This window comes from Macrobrachium nipponense, chromosome 28, assembly GCF_015104395.2.
Source record: "Macrobrachium nipponense isolate FS-2020 chromosome 28, ASM1510439v2, whole genome shotgun sequence".
Classification (NCBI taxonomy): Eukaryota; Metazoa; Arthropoda; class Malacostraca; order Decapoda; family Palaemonidae; genus Macrobrachium; species Macrobrachium nipponense.
Genome location: NC_087217.1, coordinates 1,721,995 through 1,745,125, shown reverse-complemented (window position 1 = coordinate 1,745,125; position 23,131 = coordinate 1,721,995). Strand labels below are relative to the sequence as shown.

The 23,131-nt window shown below is 35.8% G+C and overlaps 1 protein-coding gene across 1 annotated transcript in view; it reads left to right on the top strand.

The window, feature by feature from the left end:
* Positions 1–20,863, top strand: part of LOC135201371 (acetylcholine receptor subunit alpha-L1-like) — a 101,868-nt gene extending 81,005 nt beyond the window's left edge. Inside the window, exons 3-7 of the mRNA XM_064230218.1 lie at positions 4,622–4,778; positions 14,034–14,377; positions 14,546–14,717; positions 14,926–15,245; positions 17,379–20,863. Of these exons, the coding sequence (XP_064086288.1) occupies positions 4,622–4,778; positions 14,034–14,377; positions 14,546–14,717; positions 14,926–15,245; positions 17,379–17,564 (1,179 nt within the window). The 3' untranslated portion in view covers positions 17,565–20,863. The remainder of the gene's footprint in view (positions 1–4,621; positions 4,779–14,033; positions 14,378–14,545; positions 14,718–14,925; positions 15,246–17,378) is intronic.
* Positions 20,864–23,131: the final 2,268 nt, after the last annotated feature.

Below are 23,131 nucleotides of genomic sequence, written 5' to 3'. Positions count from 1 at the left end.
GTTGAAAACAGAAAAAAGGATAGTTATACCGTTAAAATGAATCAGGCTTTTGGCTGCTTGATGTATGTTTAAATAACAGAATAAACTAAATATAGTGTTTACGAATAGCATCTAAATATCTAAGGAATATGGCCGGCCGTTCGATACTACTGTTACTGGAACACATACTAGTGGTAATGAAATACTAAGGGGTTTGTATCCATATGTAATATTTGTCAGTAATAATGATACTTTTAATAAACAAAACCCAGTTACAGGGGAACTCCAAGTCCGGAAATTGATAGTGGGATTACCTTGAAATCTATTAAAAACAAGTGATCCAGCTAGATCGACCTCCTGAGAATCACCCTTAATATATCTTCAGCAATCATAAATGAGGGTCAGATCAATCGTCTTCACCTCAGTATATCACATAACCATTAACTGCTTATAATCCCCGAAATCATTGCTCTCCACCTTTGCATATACATACATATATAAGTCGTCTGCCTTCCTCTTATTCATCAGGATTGTAGTATCATTCGAACCGCGTGTGGTCTATCTCATTTTATTGATATATATATATATAATATATATATATATATATATATATATAATATATATATATATATATATATATATATATATATATGAATAGATAAAAGGCCCATAAAACACTATTTGAACGTTGCAACCATATATTTCGAGCACTCACTCCTGTGATTAGGAGCACAAAAGGAAGTATACTTGAAACATTTTGTTGCAACGTTCAAATAGTTTTTTATTGGCCTTTCATCTTCATATTATACTGGTGTATTACAGTAAAAGATATTCATATGCATATAGCATATATATATATATATATATATATATATATATATATATATATATATATATATATATATATTTGTGTGTGTGTGTGTGTATTACGTCACATGAAGAATAATAAAGTTCTAGGTTCTTGAGGAGCTGAACCCTCGAGTCAGGAAGGGTGAAAGAATGAAGAAGGGTATCTAAAAGGTAAATATTATTTTCAAAAATACCAGAAGTTCAAATAGTGTTCAAAGCGACATTTCCCCGTCGGTGGCTTATTTATAGACTTCAGGTTTTTGGAGTTTCTTCCAGCCGTTAAATAAAATAGTTTCAGTGTATATAGGATCAATAATTTTCTGTGAAGAGGTCTAAAACAAAGAACAAAATATTCAAATTCTTACCTCTTAAGTATGTCTCGTTCCTCGGGTGGCTATATATATAGCAGTTATGACTCGATATTGCAGCTAACCGTCTGCAACTCGTCCTCCATTCCCTTACATATCTCTCTGAATTCTTGCATCACACTAGCAATAAAGTGATTACCGTATGACATATCATACTTTGTTTCAGAACTGCTTTACATTATGCAGGTCACTCTCAAATCTACCTCTTAAAAAACATTAATTTCCTAATAAAATATTTAATTCCTAGTAACAACTATTATACATTGCCCTTATTCCCCGTACAGTCAGTCCTGACACTTCTTTTATCCCCATCAAAAGAATATTTACCCCTCTCAGTCATTCGTTTATGTCTTTATTCTAAAGTGACTTATTACACAGTCTGTTGTTGATTTATGCCCCCATACCACAGTACATCATTGATTTCTAGTGATCTCCATGGTTCAGCATTTAACTTGGTCTCCTGCAATCCTGAGGAAACACTTCTTACTTTACCTAACCCTATCAACTCTTGCATCCTGCAGATCTGTATTTTAGGTGAGGGTAACATGCAGAGGGTTTCAGCATGCGAGGGAGTGATTGTGGGACACTACCAGATCACATTAAGTAAACAAAAACTAATGCATTTTCTAATGAACAGGATGTCTAAATCCTTTTACTCCAAGATCCATTTGCACATACACCGTTCTCTCTGCATTTGCTTTCTGAGACGACTTTTCCCTCAAAATATTTCCTCGGATTAACCCTGAAACCTTCTACATCAAATTTTTTCAATCTTCTTTTACTTGCGTATTTATCATATCATGTCCTGCAGCTGTACTTCATTCTCAGCCTTTCTTTACTAACTAATAATGTTTAAACTGTGGTCTCAGTTACCTATTACAGATTACAAAGCCTACATGAATCACTAAGTATGCCTTAACATGAAATAGAGAAGTCAAGGCACATTTCGACTGCTGGTCGTTACAAAACACACAAACAAACACACACAATGATGTACTGTGGTATGGTGGTATGTGAGTATGTATGTGTATATATATATATATATATATATATATATATATATATATATATATATATATATATATATATATATATATGTAGTGTGTGTGTGTGTGTGTGTGTGTGTGTAATATTTCTAACGTGCGTGCTTTGGAAATCATTCGTTTTCATGTTAAGTGCTCGTTAATATGATATTATTGGCATATTTTTTTCTTCTAATGATAATGCAAGTTACATAGAGCATAGTAATCCGGGAAAGATGAGGCTTGGCATATTGCTCTCAGTCACTTTTTCTGGAACACGGGTATGCCTTATATACCAGCTTATTTTCGCCAACTGTTCCACACGTGATTGTGTTGATTATTTCTATCATATTCACACAGAAGGGATCATTCGAATGAAACGCTATCAATTGGTTGGATCACTGCCGAGTCGGGTAGTTAGGAAAAACATGCTGGTATGCGAGGCAGTTAGCCTGTCCCAGGTAAAGCCTTAGGTACAGTGGTAATTCAACTTCTTTTATGACTTGTGTGGCTTAGTTGTCAGCGTCCTTGCCCTTCAGTTGAGAGACCTGGGTTCGTTCCTGATATGAGTCAGAAATATATATATATATATATATATATATATATATATATATATATATATATATATAATAATATATATATATATAGTATATATATATATATATATATATATATATATATATATATATATATATATATATATATATATATATATATATATATATATATATATATATATATATATATATATATATATAACTGGTAATAGTGTTCTGTTACAACAGAATTCCATCTAATAAAAGGAGCCCATATAAACACCAACATATAGAGAGAAAAATACTGTATTTCAGAGACTGCTGTTTATACCAAGAGGTCCATCCACAGGTAAGCCAATTTAGGTCACTCCCACTGACAATCTTCCTTTAATCTTCTTAAGCGTTGGTTGAAGGAAAATCTTGTTGATGATATCTGAATCCCATACTCCTTTTGAGATGTTCATTACCTGCCTCTGTTTAATCAAGGCTGATTCCATCATTTGACTCTTGTACTGGCAGTTGCTGCTATAAATTATGTGTGACAAATTCCAGTTTATTCTATGGTTATGTCCATTTATATGGTTGAAAATAACTGAGTTCTGTTGTCCATACCTAACTGACAATCCGATGTTAGATTGGTCACAGTCCAGGCATGGGATTTCGTAAACACCTGTGTCCTTGGGGGATATCTTTTGTTGGACGTTGATCAGGGATTTGGCTAAGGTGTTTGGGTAAGTAAATGCAAAAGGGTTAGATTTTCTGAGGGACTGGGTCACCGTCTTAATCTTGTCCAGGTGTGGAATTTTAATTTTATTGTTAGGTGTGACTCTGGTCTTGTCTTGAGGGGTTCGGTAGAAAATTATGTTTGCTTTATGAATCGCTTTCTCAATTATATGGCCAGGATACTTTAAAGACGAAAGCTGCTTACGAATTAGTTTAAATTCTTTTTCCAGGAAATCTGGGGAACAAATTTGTAAGGTCCTTAAGAATAGGTGGCTGGCTACGCTTATCTTGATAGTAATGTCGTGATAGCTGAAGTAGTGAATGTATGAAAGTGAGAACGTTGGTTTCCTGTATATGGTAAATTTGTATTCTGTGGTGTCTCTGATTATTAAAACATCAAGAAAAGGAATTTTGTTGTCTGTTTCCCATTCGACTTTAAATTTGATGCTGGGCACCAATGCATTTAATTTTGAAATGAATTCATTAAAATTCCCCCATCTTTTATCCCAAAATGTTTGAATATCATCTATGTATCTGATCCACAGCATGGTTTTGGGTTTTATTGCATTTATTACTGTAGTTTCAAAGTATTCCTTGTACAGATTGGCTAAAATAGGACTTAAAGGACTAGCCATACTACACCCAAATTTTTGCTTTTAGAATGATTCCCTGAATAAAAATATGTTATTAGATACACATAATTCATCTAACTTTATTATTTTGTCAAGCGCCAATGGGAAATGATTTGAATAGGGGGATAATTATTCCCTCAAAAACTGGCGCTTGACAAAATAATAAAGGAAGATTATCAGCGAGGTTGACCTAAATTGGCTTACCTGTGGATGGACCTCTTGGAATAAATACCACCTTCTCTGTAACTTTTCTCATTCATCTACCTGAAGAGGGAGACAGCAGTCTCTGAAATATAGTATTTTTCTCTCTATATTTTGGTGTTTTTATGGGCTCCTTTTATTATATATATATATATATATATATATATATATATATATTATTTATATAATATATATATAGATATATTATATATATATAATATATATATTATAATTCTTTACAAAATACGCTGACATTTATTGTAGGTTTAAAACTGAAGACATGCATAATCTTTTCTTTGGTTTACTTCCAGGTTGATCTGAAGCACCTAGACCAGAGTCCAGGTACTGAAAGGGTTGAAGTGGGTATTGACTTGAGAGAGTATTACCCATCCGTAGAGTGGGATATTATGAAAGTCCCAGCCATCAGAAATGAAAAATTCTACCCCTGCTGCGTTGAGCCTTTCCCAGGTAAAATTTTAGGTTAAATATTTTTACATTCTCCGTGAAGTGCTATCATCTTGTAAGCTGCCTGGCAAATTTATTTTGAGCTCTTTAATTAATCCACAAAAGACAGCATTCTCTTGTTCGTCTCAACCATCGTATTATTTCAAAATAAATAATAACGTGAAACTTCTGACTACTGAGGGTAGTCAGAAACATATGTGCAAAGTATGGAGCAAAGTTAGTTAAATTAAAAATGCATTTCAATCTTTACCTGAATGGAGAAGGAAAGTATTACCGATTGAAGTCTTACATCTTCAGATGAAAGGGGATACTTTTGTAACTGTGATAGTCCTAATGCAGGGATGGAAGATGAAAGAAATTTTTTCAACTCCTCAAAACTTGTTAAAAAAAAATTTGCGTGCTGAAATACTACCTGATTAGTATGGAAACTTCGAGCTTATGGTCTACCATACTCGGATATTAATAATATTTGGGGTTTATGGGCTACAATACTCAGATGTTAATAATTTCACAAATATATAATTAAGACAGTTCCTTTGTTTGGTCCCATCGTATTACCTACAGGCCATTGAACAGGCTTGAATCTCAGCCAAGGATAATTGTGTACTCTGATTTGGCAAACTTATTTTTATTGTTGCTCTTGCCCCATGGCCATGTTTTGAACAAACTTTAAATCTACATTTTAGAAGGACGTTTTCATTTAAGTTTTGCAATTTCTGGCAGTGTAACTAGAGATTTTTAAAGGATACCATCCAATTCTCATTTTCTTGATTATACCCACCCCCCAGTTGGTAGCATTGCTCCTACTGAACAAACTTTAACCCCTTTTATCCAAGAAAGCTCTATGCCAATTTTGGCTGAGGTTTATCTAGTGGCTCTGACCAACCTGGTGCTGCCCAAGAAAACTGAATGACAACTGATAACTCTCTCTCTCTCTCTCTCTCTCTCTCTCTCTCTCTCTTCTCTCTCTCTCTCTCTCTCTCTAAAGATGGTTGCTTCTGTTGAATTGCCCAGCATTTTTCATTTGTTTTCCTATTGGGGCTGAATTTGGACTTGAAGGACATCAGGATTGTCTCTATTCATCCCAGCAACCTCAAAAACTATGGATTGTAGACTAATATCTGTCATTTCTGACACTTTATTTTTCCCCCTCCTCTCGCCTCCCCCCCTTTTCTATCAGGGCTGAACTTGGACTCAAAGGGCACTGGAAGTGTCACTATTCATCTCAGCAACCTTGAAAACTATAAATTACACGCTAAAATCTGTCATTTTCACTTATTTTTATGTTCCCTTTTGAGCCCTTCACACCCACCCTACCTATTAGGGTTGAACTTGGACTTGAAGGGCATCAGGAATGTCACTATTGATCTCAGCAACCTCAAATACTATGGATTAGAATTTAATATCGGTCATTTTTTCATGTCACCCTTTCCCACACCTTCTCACTCCCCCTTGCTATTGGGGGCTGAACTTGGACTTCAAGGGCATCGGGAATGTCATTTCATCTCATTGACCTTGAAAACTATGTATTAGACACTAATATCTGCCATTTTCATTTTTTTTTTTTACTCCACCCCCCTTCCTGCCCCTTCTCAGCAGGGGCCCCTCCTTCCTAACAGGGCTGACCATGGGATTAAAGGGCATTAGGAGCATCACCATTCATCCCTTCTCAGCCACCCCCACTTTCCTATCAGGGCTGAACTTGGACTTGAAGGGCATTGGGAGTGTCACTATTCATCTCAAGAGGCCTCAAAAACTAGGGATTAAACACCATCTGTTGTTTTCGGTTATCATTCATTACATGTCACCATCCTTCCCATCCCGCCATTGACCTTGGGAAAACTATGGATTATTTTTCTTTACATTGGCCCCTTCCCCCCTCCCCGCCAGGTAAGGGGGACAAGAGGGAGTAAGATTTAATAACTTAAGAATGAACAGTAAGTTAATTAAAGTGTAAATAAGTGAAACCAAGAATAAATTATTCTTCTAAAGGAACGTGGCGTTTTTTCAGCTTCAGCTGCCAAATGTCTGATATATATATTATTACTACTATATTAATATATATATATATTAATATATATATAATATATATATATATATATATAATATATAATAATAGAATTACACGTGTAATATATATATATATATATATATATATATATATATATATATTAATATATATATATAATATAATAATATAATATATTAACATTAATGCAAAAGCGGACGAGTGGAAGGATAAGAGAGGAAGATTTACTGTGAATGAACATAGTTGTAAATAAATACAACAGGAAAAAATTAATCTTTAATGATACTGCATAATCTTAATCTACATCTCATGAGGACGCTTGTAGGCACACACATACATACACAGCATATATATATATATATTATATATATATATATATATATATATATATATATATATATATAATAATTTCTTAATTCCTTGTAACTTTCTAATCCTCAAAGCTAAAGCCCTGAATAATTAAACAATGATGATTGCCAAGTTTTCCATCTAATGTCGCATAACGTGTGTTTAAATAATAAATCGACAATTTTCGTTTTTTCCTTCAGTTTTGCTTTGATGATGAGAGAAGACGCAGGAAATTACAATCATGATGTCGATCTAAGAAGTTATATCCATTATGTACTGTACAGTTTGTAGATGGGGCCAGAGGAATTGAATAATGTGGCATTAATTTATTTTTTGTCGAGCAAACAGTACAGTTTAGGAAAACTAATACTGTATTAATTATAGACCAGACATTTTTCCCATTTAGCCTGTTTTGGAAACAGTGTCTGAATTATCTAGGCTATTTTGTAAACAGTGTCTCTAAATTATCTAGGCTATGGAAACGGTGGTATAGCCCAAGTGATGCTAATTAGATTTTAAACTACTCTTAACTATATATGCATATGATTAAAATACATTAGATTTAAAAAAAAGCCTGATGCCAATATTCTATATTCTTTTAATAGTAATATTTACCGAGAAATTTTTCATAATTTGGAGATGCCCAGTCATGCTCACTATTATAGTTAGTATCATACAGTTGCTGACCAAGCTGAGAAGATAGCAGTGTTAGCTGTGTCACAAGGGTATTAAGAGGGGACTAAGAGGTTCCCCTAAGCATGCTTTAAATATAATCAGGAGGAGGCCACAAGCACAACAAATATAGATGTCCCTGGAGGAGAGTTGTAGTCAGAACAAAGTATGGAAGATCAATGACCAACGTGTTCTGCCTAATCATAAAAAAATATGACAATGATTGCCGTTGTCAACCAGCTATTCAACATAGTTGAAGATCAAAAAGTTTCACTGAACTTCTTGCCCATCTTCATCTGAAAATGTGACTCCCAGTCAGAAGTACTTTGCATAAGTAATGCTCCCTAAGGCACATGAGAACGTCAAATCATGCAGCTAAACTAGACGCAAGCAATGCCCCTCACATATCTTTCATATACTTTTTTTGTACTTCGTCTCACTCTGTGTAGTCATTCATGTCGCTAACATGTCACTGGATCAGTACGAAGTACGAACGAAAGAATGCCATTAATTCTGCTAAGCACTCTCTTGGCTCTCACACTGGAGAAAATATTGAACTCACGATTCATTCATCGACGACATAGTGGCGAAATAAAGATGAGAGGCAAGATATTTTAATACGTGATATTCTGTGAAGATGCAATTTTCCGCCAGGGAAAACAGAGATATCTGTACACTGAAGTGTAGCCCACAATGAGCTCAAAGAAATTCAGCCTGAGAAGGGAATGGAAACACCACTATTTCCAGTGCAGAGAATGCATGCTAGAACAGCTAAAGCACACCTCCAGCTTGACTGAGCATCCACACTGCAGAGAGAAATTTTGCTGTAAACTCCTGAACATGACCTTCCATTGATAAGTGTTAATGAGTGGGAAACTGGAAATTTCACATACTTTAACCCTACTGTGAAATTACAAAGCCAGTTAGCTAAAAGTCGCATGTAGTTGCCTCAAAAGCTACATACTGAAAGCATCAAGCAATGCAAGGATCATAACTAATAAGGGAAAGTGCTTTGTATAATGAATCATGCTGTCTGATTTAAATGGGCTAAACATTCTGAATGAAACTATAAGCCAGAACCCACAAAGGATATTAAGAACCAAGTAAAATCATAGTTGCTAGATGAAATTCGAAGCATTCGATGATTTTAAGAAAAACTTGTACAAGGGGCAAACATTGGTTGATGAAAAGTCATGAAGCTGCAGAAAGTTCAACTGAAAAAGCTAATGAAATTAGCAAATATGCTATCGGTGCAACAGTTGAAAGCATCAGAAATTAATTAAATTGTGGAAGAACTCTGAATTGATTTTCCATTGTTATCCGAAATTGCTAGAACGTACTACTGTCCTGTTTCTTCAGTTTACTCCGAAAGAGGGGAAACGTTCTTTCCTACTATCTCGAACAGGAAAACAACTGGTTTCTCCATTGTTAATCATCCTTGCTTTCAGCTTTCAGATCTTAGGAAACATATACACACAGTTTACTACGGTCACTGACTCGCCTTTCAATTTCAGTATACTATTATAAAGTAGGAACATTTTAGCATGTATATGACCACGCTTATATATATGAATTGAGTGGTTGATGTTTGTCTTCCATGTTTTCCAATTAACAATTTTTCATACTTACTATAGTTATAGTATGCTATCAGCCATTGCATATTAAGAAGTATGTCAACTACTTAGATTTAAAATAAAAATTAATGTTCTGCCAGTTATGTTACAATAGTTGTTGGCAGAAATGGAATTTTAAAAAAATGAGGGTTCCTTCCTTAAGTAAACGGCCAGAACCAAGTTCCGTTTCACACACACACACACACACATATAGATGCCATAGTGGAGAGAGTCAAGTGTCTCACGGGCTCTGATCCCCTGATCTCCCACGAACTCCCATCCAAAAGTAAACATAAAGTGGCTTACAGGATTAACTGCCTATTTCAACACCTCGATGTTCTTAAAGACGAGAATTTCGGGCCTAATATAATAGTCTCAAGCTATAACCTAATCCGGGACCAACCACTCCCAGGGGAACTTACTGACACCCCAAGCAGGGTCACTTCCACCGCAAGTGACGGCCATCCTCCCACGGCGAGTGACTACCCACAACCCCTGGATAACTCCCCCATCCACCTAAATGATCAGCGCCTTCATCTCCCATCTTCGTGAGTAACCATGGATACATCAGATATAATCTCTTGGAATGTTTTTGGCCTCAAGCAGAACATTTCTCTCCTAAACATGTTCTGCAAAAGCCATCATTGCATGGCAAGAAACGCTCCTCTGGCCACATGACCTTGTCATCTGCGATTTAATACATGAAGACGTCAGAGCTTTCTCGACTTCACTGATGCACGTTACAGTTCAAATCGTAGCCGGTCGCCCGAAAAGGGGCCTTTTTTCCTGACAACATAGTAAATGAGATGACAGGTTGCTGGGACTCCAAGTGACAGTAGGTGACTAAGATCCTAGTAATTAATGTTTATATGATCTAGGAAAATAACAATAATTTTGATCAATACTGCATGACTGTAGGTGAGTTACACAGTATTATTCACGATTCTGATGCTGATCATATCTGTGTAATCGGGGACCTTAATTCTCACCCCACAAAACAATTTTATAATGAACTTACCTCTGTCAAAATCATGCTCTCCAGATTGGCGATGTAATGCTCCTTGCCCTCCTCATATTCTTATGTACAAAATAGAACGGACACAACTGTAACCTCCTGGCTGGACCACTGCATTACATCTCCACAACTTGATGATTCCATTGTGACCTGGAACATTCGCTACGATCTTACAATGGGCTACGATCACATCCCATTACAGGTGTCATTCAGAACTCCATCCCTCCCTACCGTGAACATCCTAACTGATCAACCACCAGCTGTAAACTGGGATTTTAAAAACCAACAGAAAACCAGATACTTTAGGGGGACCACGGAAACCAGGTTGCGGTCAATAGTTTACCGGCAGACGCCTAACTGGGTACTAACACAAAATGTAAAAATGACCACCACAGGAGAGATCTGAATAAATTCTATTCGAATATAATTTCCGCTATGCTTGCCACCAGCAAGGCTACCTTAAATTTCGTCAAGGTAATTCTCGTGATGTACCTGGCTGGAATGACTTGGTTAAAGATCTGTATTCATATTCACGAGAAATATTTTTGCTGTGGAAGCAAAATGGTAGCCTCAGGGAAGGACACTTTGCATTGCTAATGAGACAGGAGAGAGCGCGGTTCAAACTTGCTCTTAAGCACTGCAGATTAAATGGGAAGCAACTAAGAGCCAATGCAATGTCTAGAAATTTAGAATCTGGTGATTATCCTCGTCTTTGGAAAGACATTCAATCCCAAAATCAAAAAGCCATCACAGAGAGTAGGAGAAGCAGTCGGTGACGAGGCTATCGCAAGTATGTGGGGCGATCACTTCAGCAATATCCTGAATTGCATAAACGATCAAGACACCGGAAGGGATGTAGATAACCTCCTTACTGATAACATTCAATTTCATTTCGCACATCACATTACGCCAGGTGACATCAGTGATGCCATAAACAACCTATCTAATTTAATAATAAATCGCCCGGGCTGCGATGGTCTTTCCCAAGAGCCTTTCAAATTCTGCCATCTGATAATTTACATTTTGCTAGCTGCCCTATTTAATCCACGCATTATTCACCAATTTATTCCAGATTTCCTCTCTCTTAGTTCACTTGATACCATTAATCAAACAAGCTAAAGGATGCAGCTGAACCTGGCAATTACCGGCCGATTGCAATCACAACGATCGCTTCGAAGATACTTGAGTCAGTTCTTCTAGTGAGATTTCTCCCCTTTCTACACACCACTGACAACCAGTTCGGATTTAAAGCAAAGCACTCAACCGACACCTGCATCTACATACTGAAAGAATTGCTGAACTATTACATATCATCAGCTTCTCCTGTTTACCTATGTTTTGTGGATGTGAGAAAGCATTTGACAGAGTAAACTACCTGAAGCTGCATAAAAGAGGCACACCTCTATATTTAATTGGCATTTTATATTGCTGGTTCTCCACACAGCAATTCTGTGTCAAATGGGGTAACGTATTACCGTACACCTTCGGCTCCCTAAACGGGCTTCGGCAAGGGGGCATTCTCTCTCCATACATGTTCAATACATACACAGATGCCTTGAATGTCAAACTGAACTCACTCTAAATCCGATGCACTGTCAATAAAAAAACTATAAATAAACCTCTGTTACACCGACAATGTGGTTCTGATTTCCCCATCAGTGCAAGGGTCTCCAACGAATCATCAACACTTGCCGCCAATATGCAGAGGAATTTGATATCCCTTACAACGAAACCAAGACCCGGTGCATGTCGCAGCTCCCGAGATCGCTTAAACATATTGCAGAACCAAACATTTTCCTCGGAAATCATCGGCTGGAATTGTGCACGAATTTCCGTATATGGGTCACATTATCACAATGACCTAAAAGATACGGGAGACATTGAACAGAGGCGTTGTAAACTATGTGCAACTGGCAACATGATTGCAAGGAGGTTTGCCTTCTGTCACCGAGACTTGAAACTGTTGCTCTTCCGCTCGTATTGCTACAGTATTTATGGATGCTCCCTGTGGAAGAACTACACCCGAGAGACCTTGAGACGTATCACTGATGTTCACAATGACATTTTGAGACGCCTCACAAACAATCCTCAATACCACTCAGCCATACAGATGTGCACAGAAAACCACCTGGACAATTTAAAAATCACTGTAAGGCGAACAATGTCCAGTCTGATCACCCGACTGTAAAACAGCAGCAATTCGCTCATACAAGGCATCCTAAGTAGTGAGCCTAGATCTAAAATGTGGGGAAGATGGGAAAATGAGGCGTTTGTTCCCTAAATGACTTAATATCTGTTTTTGCAAAATGTCCTCTGCATAATCTGTCATTATTATTGTATTCCTACGATTATTGTTATTACTGGTATTTTCCTTTTTTCACTATTACTGTGATTATATTCAATATAGTTTTCTTACATTAAATTTTTTAACTGTTCTCAATTTTATTACGGTTATTACCATTATTTTGATCACCATCTTTTATACTACCCGAGCAAGTGTGGATATTGCCGATTAATAATTTTTTTTATCATGTTATCATATGTCTAGACTGTGTATGTTATTGTGCATTCTTTATATATTCCATGTATAAAGCCTTGAGCTGAAAATAAAATCTATTATTATTATTATTATTATTATTATTATTATTATTGATATTATTATTATATGATTATTATTATTATTATTATTATTATTATTATGCATTTACACCAAAAAAATTAATAATTAAAGTAAACCGTTTACTTTGTAATGGTCGAAGGTATGTCTAGTGTACTTTTATTACGATCAAATAAATGCAATCACATTATCTCTCCACCTTAACCAATATGTTTTTTAATTTATCCATTCTGAGTTTACCTATCATGTCGTTGAAAACGGACAACGGCATATATATCTATTTAAAATGCAGAGTACAATTACAAATTAACGCCGATTGTTTTTACCCTATGCCCCCTTTATTATCCCTATCCAAAAAGCACGGGTCACTGATTAAAGGTTTAATCTTTGGTTGGCAGTCAGAGGTATTATTAAATCAATATGCCTTTTATGTTTTCCTAATTTGGCCCTGACGCATATTCTTTGAGCATTTAATTCAAGGTTCGGTTAATTCATTATTTTGAGAGTAAACCTCATCCTTTCCGAGAACCGTCCAAATATATTTTTTTTTCGGTGGAGTAGATAATGAATTTAAGCAGGTTTTTTTTATGTATATTTGCTTTTTGTAAAACATGAGTGAAGACCAGCACTTTCAATATGTAAAACTATCATCACTTGTTTTGACGTGAAGAAAAACATGCCATCTCGAAGGGTGAAGGCTTTCGTAGATGTTTCCAAAAAAATTCTGGCTTGTATAAAAGTAATAATTTGTAATTTTTTCCCATATTGTATGTTGCTTTAGTAAGAATTACAACACTAATTTACTCAAACTGCTAGATTTAGTTTAAGTAAAAAAATAATGTTGGTAATTTTCCAGTTATATCTATTTTCTTGATGTGATGTAATTCTACAGTTAAAGTAATAGTGTAAGTTCAAGGTATTATCTTTTGCAGTAACTTTTAATGGTATTTTAATCTCATTTCAGATATTTACTTCAACATTACTCTCAGGCGGAAGACACTTTTTTACACAGTCAACCTCATTATCCCATGCGTTGCCCTCGAGTATCTCTCGGTATTGGTATTTTACTTGCCGGTGTACTCTGGTGAAAAGGTGTGTCTTTGCATCAGCATCTTGCTCTCCCAGACCATGTTCTTCTTGCTCATCTCCGAGATCATGCCATCCACGTCCTTGGCTGTCCCTCTCCTTGGGAAGTACCTTCTCTTCACTATGGTTCTTGTTGCCATTAGTGTTCTCGTTACTATCATCGTTTTAAATATACACTACCGGAAACCATCGACACATCGAATGGCTCCGTGGGTTAGACTGGTAAGTGTGAGCGGATTGCAACATTATCCATTGTCAGAATTTCCACACACAGTTTCTGTGTAATTAAATTTTTTCAGACATGGTGGAAGAATTGTTAATAAGGAAATCAATAAACTTCAAACACTAACCGATACCACTCCATGAAAGCAAATATTGTACTTCTGGCAGGTATTTGTCCAGTATTTGCCGAGGTTCCTTCTGATGAGAGTACCGAAAAATGGAAATGGAAAAGTGACTACTGAGAGACAGGATTTGCCAGAACGTCCTCCACCAAGGCACGATGGCAATGGTGCCAGTACACTGAGGGAGAGAATTCGACCCCCGCAACAACATCGGCCAGGTAAGAAATCGAAGCCTGGCATGGTGACCAAACCAAAGATCTGGTTACAAGCATACATAGAAACTGAAAATCAATTATTTAATTGACAAAGATTGCACGCAAGTGAATTTGAGTAAATTTGGATGTCAACAGTAACCAAGAATGGACAGAAAGACAGAAGAGTTGAGAAACTTGTATATTTAACTCGAACTCGATTTATCTTCTTCAGGATCTTCATACAATGGTTTCCGTCCACCGGGTGAAGGGTGTTTCGGGGGTCTTGGGAATCGCGGCTACCATGGCGGATCCATGGGAGCCACTGGGGGCCTTGGTGCTACTGGTATATGTTCCGGAGGTGTCGAAAGTGATGGACTCGCTGGATCTCCTGGATTGCCCAGGAACACCTTTGAGGCCACCTTCGGAGAATTGCCCGAGTGTTTCAACATCCCTCAGGAGGCACAGGCCCGTTACCCTTTGGAAATCCAAAGGGCAATCCACAATGTCAAGTTTATCCATTTTCATATGGTGCAGCAAGATAAATTTGATGAGGTAAGTTCATAATTTAGTACCACACTTAACAGTATGTCTTACCAATGCTCAGTAACTGTGGTTTAAATGGTGTAGATTACACTGATTGGTTTAAATGGTGTAGATTACACTGATTGGTTTAAGTGGTGTAGATTACACTGATGGGTATCTCTAAAATTACACAATTTTCTTGTTCAACCTTAATGATAACACTAACGTAGAAATTCAACCTGTTGATGGCATCATGCATTCTTCTATGACATTTACATAATTAATTATGATAATTACAATATGAGATGATTAATACTTTATAATCTCAATATTAATTTTTGCTTTGTACCTTTATATATCAAAGTACTCTCTAAGACTTGGTATTGGAACTGTATTATTATACTGCAATGCAAAGTTCTGAATGGTTTTGAATGGCACTGAAAAAAACTTCATGATTATTTCTTCGAGCCTGTGCTGACTACTTTTGAAAATGCTGATGTTTTATTGACATGTTAAGATATTAAGCAACTCAAAAACTTTAATTGAATAACTTTATCACAGGGAATATTTGTTCATTTTTATAATTACTTAGAAATATTTGTTTCACCACGAGGTTCTTAACAACAAAAGAACACTACCCGTGTTTTTTGTATAAATAAAATTTTTTCTGGAAAAATTCTTGCCAGTGTGTAAACGAAGTGTAATAAAATTTCTATAAATGACCTTTCTCAATTTTAATTCGTGTCATAATCATGTACTTAAGTCATCAGAACATGAAAGGAGAATCTGATTGAAAACAACTGGTATTATCAAGTATGTGGATAAACACAATGAAGTGCTCTAAACTAGTATTGTACACATTTTTTAAATAAGTTACTCATTTGATCTCTTAAATCTACACATTGTCTGACATTTCTTGATAATATGAATCTGTCCCTTTGATGTAGTCACCTTGTGCAGTAATACATTGCTCTGTGTGTGTGTGCCCTGCTTTGAACACTCCCAGAATTTCCTGTACTTTAAGTATCTTAAGCATTTTATTCAATTCGTACGGGATCTTTTTTATGGCGTAAAAATGACCACTTCCTCTTGGGGAATAGGATGACATCACAGGGAGTCAAATCTAGTTGACAGCTCATAGTCATGATGGAGCACTAAATTACCTCAAAACTTGTGCATAGAACCTGGGAATGTCTAACCTTTGGGAATGATTTTAAAATCTTGGAGAGTTTGGGCTCTTCCCCAATAAGATAAAGAGTCCTGTTTGATCTCTAGTTCTTATCCCTAGACCCAAATCTCAGCTCACTGGTGATCATCAATATGAGGGTTTTGTCATCCAATGTCGCTCTCAGAGCAACTTTTTACAACCCCCCCCCACACACACACACACACACACACACACACACAGATAAGTCTAAATAATTTGGTTTGGCATTTGGACACTGTAAATGAAAACGGACTTTATTACAAAATGTTAAGTGTAGTAGAAGTGTTGTATCACAGCACAAGGTGACTGCTATGAAAGGGGTGTGTAATAGCATTTGATAGTTTCCAGTACGTGTCAGATAATGAAACCCCATGTCATTGTAATTTTTATTTATTACACTTAAAAAGTTGTGCTGACATAATATAGATTTAATAATATAGGTTTGAGGAAAGAATACTTTTTGACATATAAAATTGGTGTTCTTCACTTTTAACGTAGATTGAATAAAACTTTCATAAGACCTGTAAAAGTCCATTTAATTCCAAGAGTTATTATCTGATATGCATTAACTACTGGATAATGTATTACATTTGCTTGCAGTTACTGAGCTACTTAAACTTTTGACAAGAACTGTTTACCATTTTCCATAATTCAACAGATATTGTAGGAGGCTATTTGGTAAATGAAGTGTGAGGCTGCCATTTTTTGTGTTGATGATTCAGCCCATCGCATGGCACATGCAGCTTGATTTAAATAATAAATCAATTTGCAGATCAGATACTGAGGCACACACAATTTGTTCTTTAAGAAATCTTAATTCTGTCGTTATCTAGACTGGTGCAAAGTTAGTTTTTTCACCATTTTAAGATGGCAACTATTAACCAGTATACATCAAAAGTATTTAGAATTGAGGAATTTCTGAGAGTGCCTAATGCTCTTTCCATTTTTTCTCAAAGGAGGACGATGAGTGGGCTTTTGTGGCCATGGTACTGGATCGTCTACTTCTTTGGCTATTCGGTCTGACTTCCGTCATAGGAACGGTAGTTATTCTCCTGGAGTCTCCCTTCCTCTATGACTCGACCCTGCCTATCGACATTCAAGTGAGCAAAGTCCTTCAGAAGAGAGTTGAGCAGGATCTCTAAAATGCAAAGCTTTGCACAAATGGGGCATCATCAGTCGATTTGGTGTATATAAGTTAGAAATCATAGACATGAATGTGACTTGGATGTTAATGTCCTTTTTTCATCTTCTTCCTTTTTACCTTAATCTTTTTTCTGAGCCACTTCCGTTTTCTCTCTTTTGTCAAATACCTAAAGTTCCAAAGCAAAAAACGCTCAGGCTGTTTGTTGATAAATCTGCAATAAATGGTAAGGTCAGACTGCGTGATGTGCCATAAAGATTTTACTTTCATAGTAAAAACAGGAGATTGGTGTGAATTTCAGTGCTACGAGAACTATTTCAAGAATATTATTATTTTGATGTGAGAAAAATTATTTTCTATGGCTTTTTCTCGTTCTAGAATTGTTCAGAGAGCAAGCTTCAACCGTTTGTAAGTGTTAGTGTTTACAATCTTGTCACCATCCATGAAGTGAGTGAAGTTAGTGGTAAAGTTCAACTTAAGAACTCAAGAATCTTAATCAACACTGCTCAAAGAAACTTTAATACGCTCTATCTTTTCAAAGAATACTAAGAATTACAAGACTTACCCAGATTGCTCAATGGATATTATCTCTCAATTCTTGTACATCCTTCGGTTCCTATGGACATCATGAAGGCAATGGGAGTACTGAAGTTATGCACAGGGAAGAGACAGAGTGGAATTACATCTACTGAGGTTTCAGAGGTAATATACATATCTGTGGAGGACTGTTCAGTCTTATTTTATTTTTCTTCTTAGTGACCTGTGAACTGTTGGTGAGTTTTTTTCGTGAAAGACGGTGATGTGCTTTCTTTTAGTTCTGCCCCTTTCAATATAGTAAGGCAGTGAATGAAAAGATTGAAATTATATTGCCTAAAACAAAACAAAAATTGTTACCAAGAAAACTAATTTCATCCTTATTCATATTAAGTTACAAGTATACGAAAATTCGGAGTTGATGTCCAGCACGCCAGTTAGCATTATTCTTACATTATTTTCCATAATGATACAGTAATACTAATGTGATCATAATAATATTAATCCATATATTTACGGTAACTGAAAATTAGGTTTACAGCGTAGACTTAAGAATTTTCTTTTTATATTTAGAAGATTTAAGGGATCTATTTGTAAGATTTTTATGGCTTTTATAAATCTTATTTAGAATATTCATTTTTCTGCTGTTCTGTCACCCCATTTGTCAATCATGTCTGGAATGTTTAATAATCTTAAATGTTAAGATTAGTTTTACATGTGTATCTATCTAGTCTTTTTTCGCTATTTCGAGAATTTTTTCATTTTCCATATTCATATTTATGTTACGTGATGTTTGTGGCACCTTATATAACAGGGGATTATAACGCTTAGATGTGCTTATCTGACATAAGTCTATTTCATATTGTTCAATTTATCAATTCAAAGTGGTTCAAATTGAAATATATTTTGCTGTTGTGAAACGCTGGTTCTTGCATCAAAGATTGGTATTCTTTTATCTGTTACATGATTATATACTTCTCCATAGTAATACACTTCTTGGCGACAATCCTTTTGGATATAATTGTATGTCAGCAGAAAGTTTTTCTCAGACCTCACTTTCATAGGTATTTCTCCTTTTTTTATGGTAGCTACAAGAATTGTTTCTAATGTTTCTATTCTTTTGTGAAGGAAATCCGTATGGTTTACGTGTAATACCGTCTTTGAAGTTGATCCTGCAGTCATTCGATTCAAGTTTGCATTTTTCCAAAAGAATAAGCGACAGAACTCTTAAGCTTGGCAAGAACAACCTGTGTAGTGAAATTTTTTTCTTCTTTTTACTTTGAAGACTGCATATTGCTACTTTTTACTTTGAAGACTACATATTGCTATTTGTAGCAGGACAGTATTATGTTGTGATCTGGGCATCCGGCGAAACACCCGATAAATGTTTCCGAAGTGTTGCTGAGGTGAGTCTGTAATATTAGGTATTCTCAGAAACCACTGAATAAGTGTTTCTTCTTCTACTACTGAATCTTGGTTCTTAAATGGAGAATAGTCCGTGTCACCTGTCTCCATTCTGACCCTTCTCAGCATTTTCATAGTTGCAGACAATCGCAGGGTAACAAATGTTCATGTGTGCTTCGTGGGAGTGTGTATGCATCCACACCCAGTATTGATAATGGTAATAATTATTATAGAATGGCTTTGATAGATCTAGTGTGTTATATTTAATAATTAGAGATGTTTGAGAGTAAGTATAAGCATTTGCTATATGCCGTTTATACATGCTTTAATGTTGCATTTAATACTGAAGATGGCTGTTTACAAAAACAAAAGTATCATGTTGATAAAGTGTTAAATTGTTCCCCTTGTTCGAAGGCGTCTTTAGTCTGTTTTTTTCTTGCATACATACGATTACTAAATTGAGCCACACCGAGTGTTTCAAAAATATATTGGACAATTGTGACCAAATAAATTTGGCCAAAAAGTTTTATTCTCAAACGTACACCAAATTCAGCTAGTGCAATAGAGCCGTGCAATAGAGCCAAAATGAATGGGTGTACAAGACCCGTGCGCTTGCCAGCTGTATTGTAGGTATCCCTGGAATTAATTACTTGATGACAAGAGTTTTGCATACTCCCGAAGCCTTCCTTATTATCCTCGTGCGTATCCCGAACCTTCATTTTTGTGAACACATTTAAAGTCCATTTTAGAACCAAAAGCTCTCTTAAGACATCTTCTTTTCCCTGACTTTGAAAATATCGGAATACCTTCTTCCTCGTCATTAATTTGCTTGGTTCGAAAGCTGATATGAACTAATCCTTCCTTTTCATTTTTCTGTCTCTACTGTGTCTACGTTGCTCGCCTTGATCATTTTCTTATCTCGAAAAGTATATAAACTTGAGATTATCACTAGCCATCAATACTTGAACACATAAGTGCAAACAAATATATCAAAATTGACAAGCCGAACTGTTAATATGCTTAATCAAAAGTTTTCTCCAAGTATCCACAGAGCACTCTTTAGTCACACACAATTTTATCCGTGATTTGCGCATCCCTAACCCAAATTTTGTGTTTCATTCTTTATCTTTAGGAACTATCACAATAACACTTATTGTTCCGGTAGGCTATATAATGAAACTCTGTAATGGATCAAGAGCTGTCATCATCATTATTTTATGGACAGATACCATTTCTACATTCGGTCCACAACCCTTTGTATAGCACTAGCTCTATGTTGTCGAACATTTATATTAAAAAATGGAGAGAATTTTTTTTTATATCGCATAGATACTCATAAAGAGGATAAGAATTCAACTTAGAATACCGCCAGGATGTCAGTAAATGAAAATAATTGATATATATATATATATATATATATATATATATATATATATATATATATATATATATATATATATATATATATATATAATATATATATAGTATCGTTAAATATTCAAAGTGGCCCGAATGTTCTAAAATAGTTGAGTTATGAATTTCTTCTTTGAAACAAAAAGCTGTGTTGGAATTAATGTATTGTCGTAAAAGGTGTTCTAAAGTACTGACAGAAATTTATTTTAATTGACGAAAACTTCTAAAATAATGATTCATCACGCTGGTGTTTTTATACACAAAACACGCTAATGTTAGCTTAAAAATTGAAATGTTAATACCCAGTCTTATTGGTATACTGAAGGTACCTTATTTGTTGAAATTCTTGTGTACAGGTAAATGATTAAGATTAGTGCTAAAGTAAAACCAGTGGCATTTATCCAAAGTTTACTTTTACTTAGGTGACAGTTTAATCACATTAAGTTTTAAATAGATGCTATATACAGGTGGCTTGAAGGTTTCTAGTCAATTCCACTTGGGGGCGAACTAAGGAAAAATCAGACATTTTTCTAAATATTGCTTTTTTTTAAATACATAATTTGTGCTAATCCAAATATTTATTTCACTCAGGATACTTTCGCAAGACGTTATTTTAATAATACACAGTCAAGACGAATTGTAATCGTTTATGTAAGGTGAGGTGCTGTTTATTTTATTTATGCAACATTCCTCCCATAAGAAAAGCTTCTGACATTATTTAGCAAATTATTAACTGCCCTAACTCTAAAAATACACATGAGAAGATTAAAATTGCCATTATTTTCCACGGCAATGGATCCTTTGAAATAGAAAGTTTAACCTCACCTTGCGCTTAATTCCTTAGAAATAAGTATAATACAATCTTCTCATCTTATTATTGCGCTGTGATAAAGACACGGTAACTTACACAACTTACACGTATTTTTAATCTATTTATATAACCACATTTTGGTCATTATCCTAATGCGCGCCTCAGTGGCGTGGTCGGTATGATTCCAGCCTGCCACCTCGGAGGCCGCGAGTTCGATTCTAGGCCATTCCACTGCGGTGTGAGAGATGTGTATTTCTGGTGATAGAAGTTCACTCTCGACGCGGTTCGGAAGTCACGTAAAGCCGTTGGTCCCGTTGCTTAATAACCACTGGTTCCATGCAACGTAAAAACACCATACAAACAAACAATTATCCTATTGCGGATTTATTGCATTCCTTTTTAGTACACTGTTAACCTCACCAACTGTCTGGTTTGGATATGCAACTAATTCATGCCATCACAATATTGATTAGTTGTTTTGGATCATTTGACCTCCCGTGTTCTAGCTAAATGGAAATGGATGCATGTGTCACTTTTTATTGGGTTATTTTTGGAGCCGTCATTCGTGGATAAAGATGAAGATTATTATTCTTTCACTGAAATAATGCAGTTAAAGCCAAGTATTCTTCCATCTTTCCATTATTTAGTGATTAACATATTCAAACATTTATCAGTAGGTATTTGCCATCCGTCATTCATTTCCCTATCTATGGTGAGAAATGGGCAGATTAACGTAAATCCCTTAATCATTCCTTATTCATTCACTAAGTTTGGGAAAGTGAATGAAGATATTTCATATTAGTGTTTAGTGACCATTGCTTTTCACAGATGGAATATCTTTGTGTGGAAGCTGGAAAAAATATTTAATCTTACTGACGAGGTTAACTGGTGGAGATGAGGGGTTGAGAGGGGTCAACCCCTCACTCATTTTCCTCTACCACTTCACTCATTCTCCCGTATTGGCAAACCCCCACATGTACTTTGTTCTGACTGCAAGGGCAGGGAATGTACTGTCTGTTATGAATGTACTTATTGGCCCTCAACTCATGGCAGACGTATGGTAGATGGAGAAAGGTCGTAAAAATTTTGCCCAGTTCTTCAGGGGCAAAACTTCTCCAGTGACAACACTGAACCCTTCTGGTTCCTTCTTACTACTGGGTGCCATTTCTCTTCATCATACAGTTGGATCTTCCTCTTTGAGGAGGGTTAGCTCTCCTACATACTACAAACCTGTTTATCATTCATGTAAGGATAAAGATGGTAGTAGGAAGATGTCTTTCTATGAATACCTACATAATCTTTGGTCTTTTAATCCTCCAGATAGTCTGTTGTGCCTTCACTGAATCACTGGCAGGAAGAATGATGAACCATCCACTGATGCTACAGCTGCAATTCCTGTGACTAAC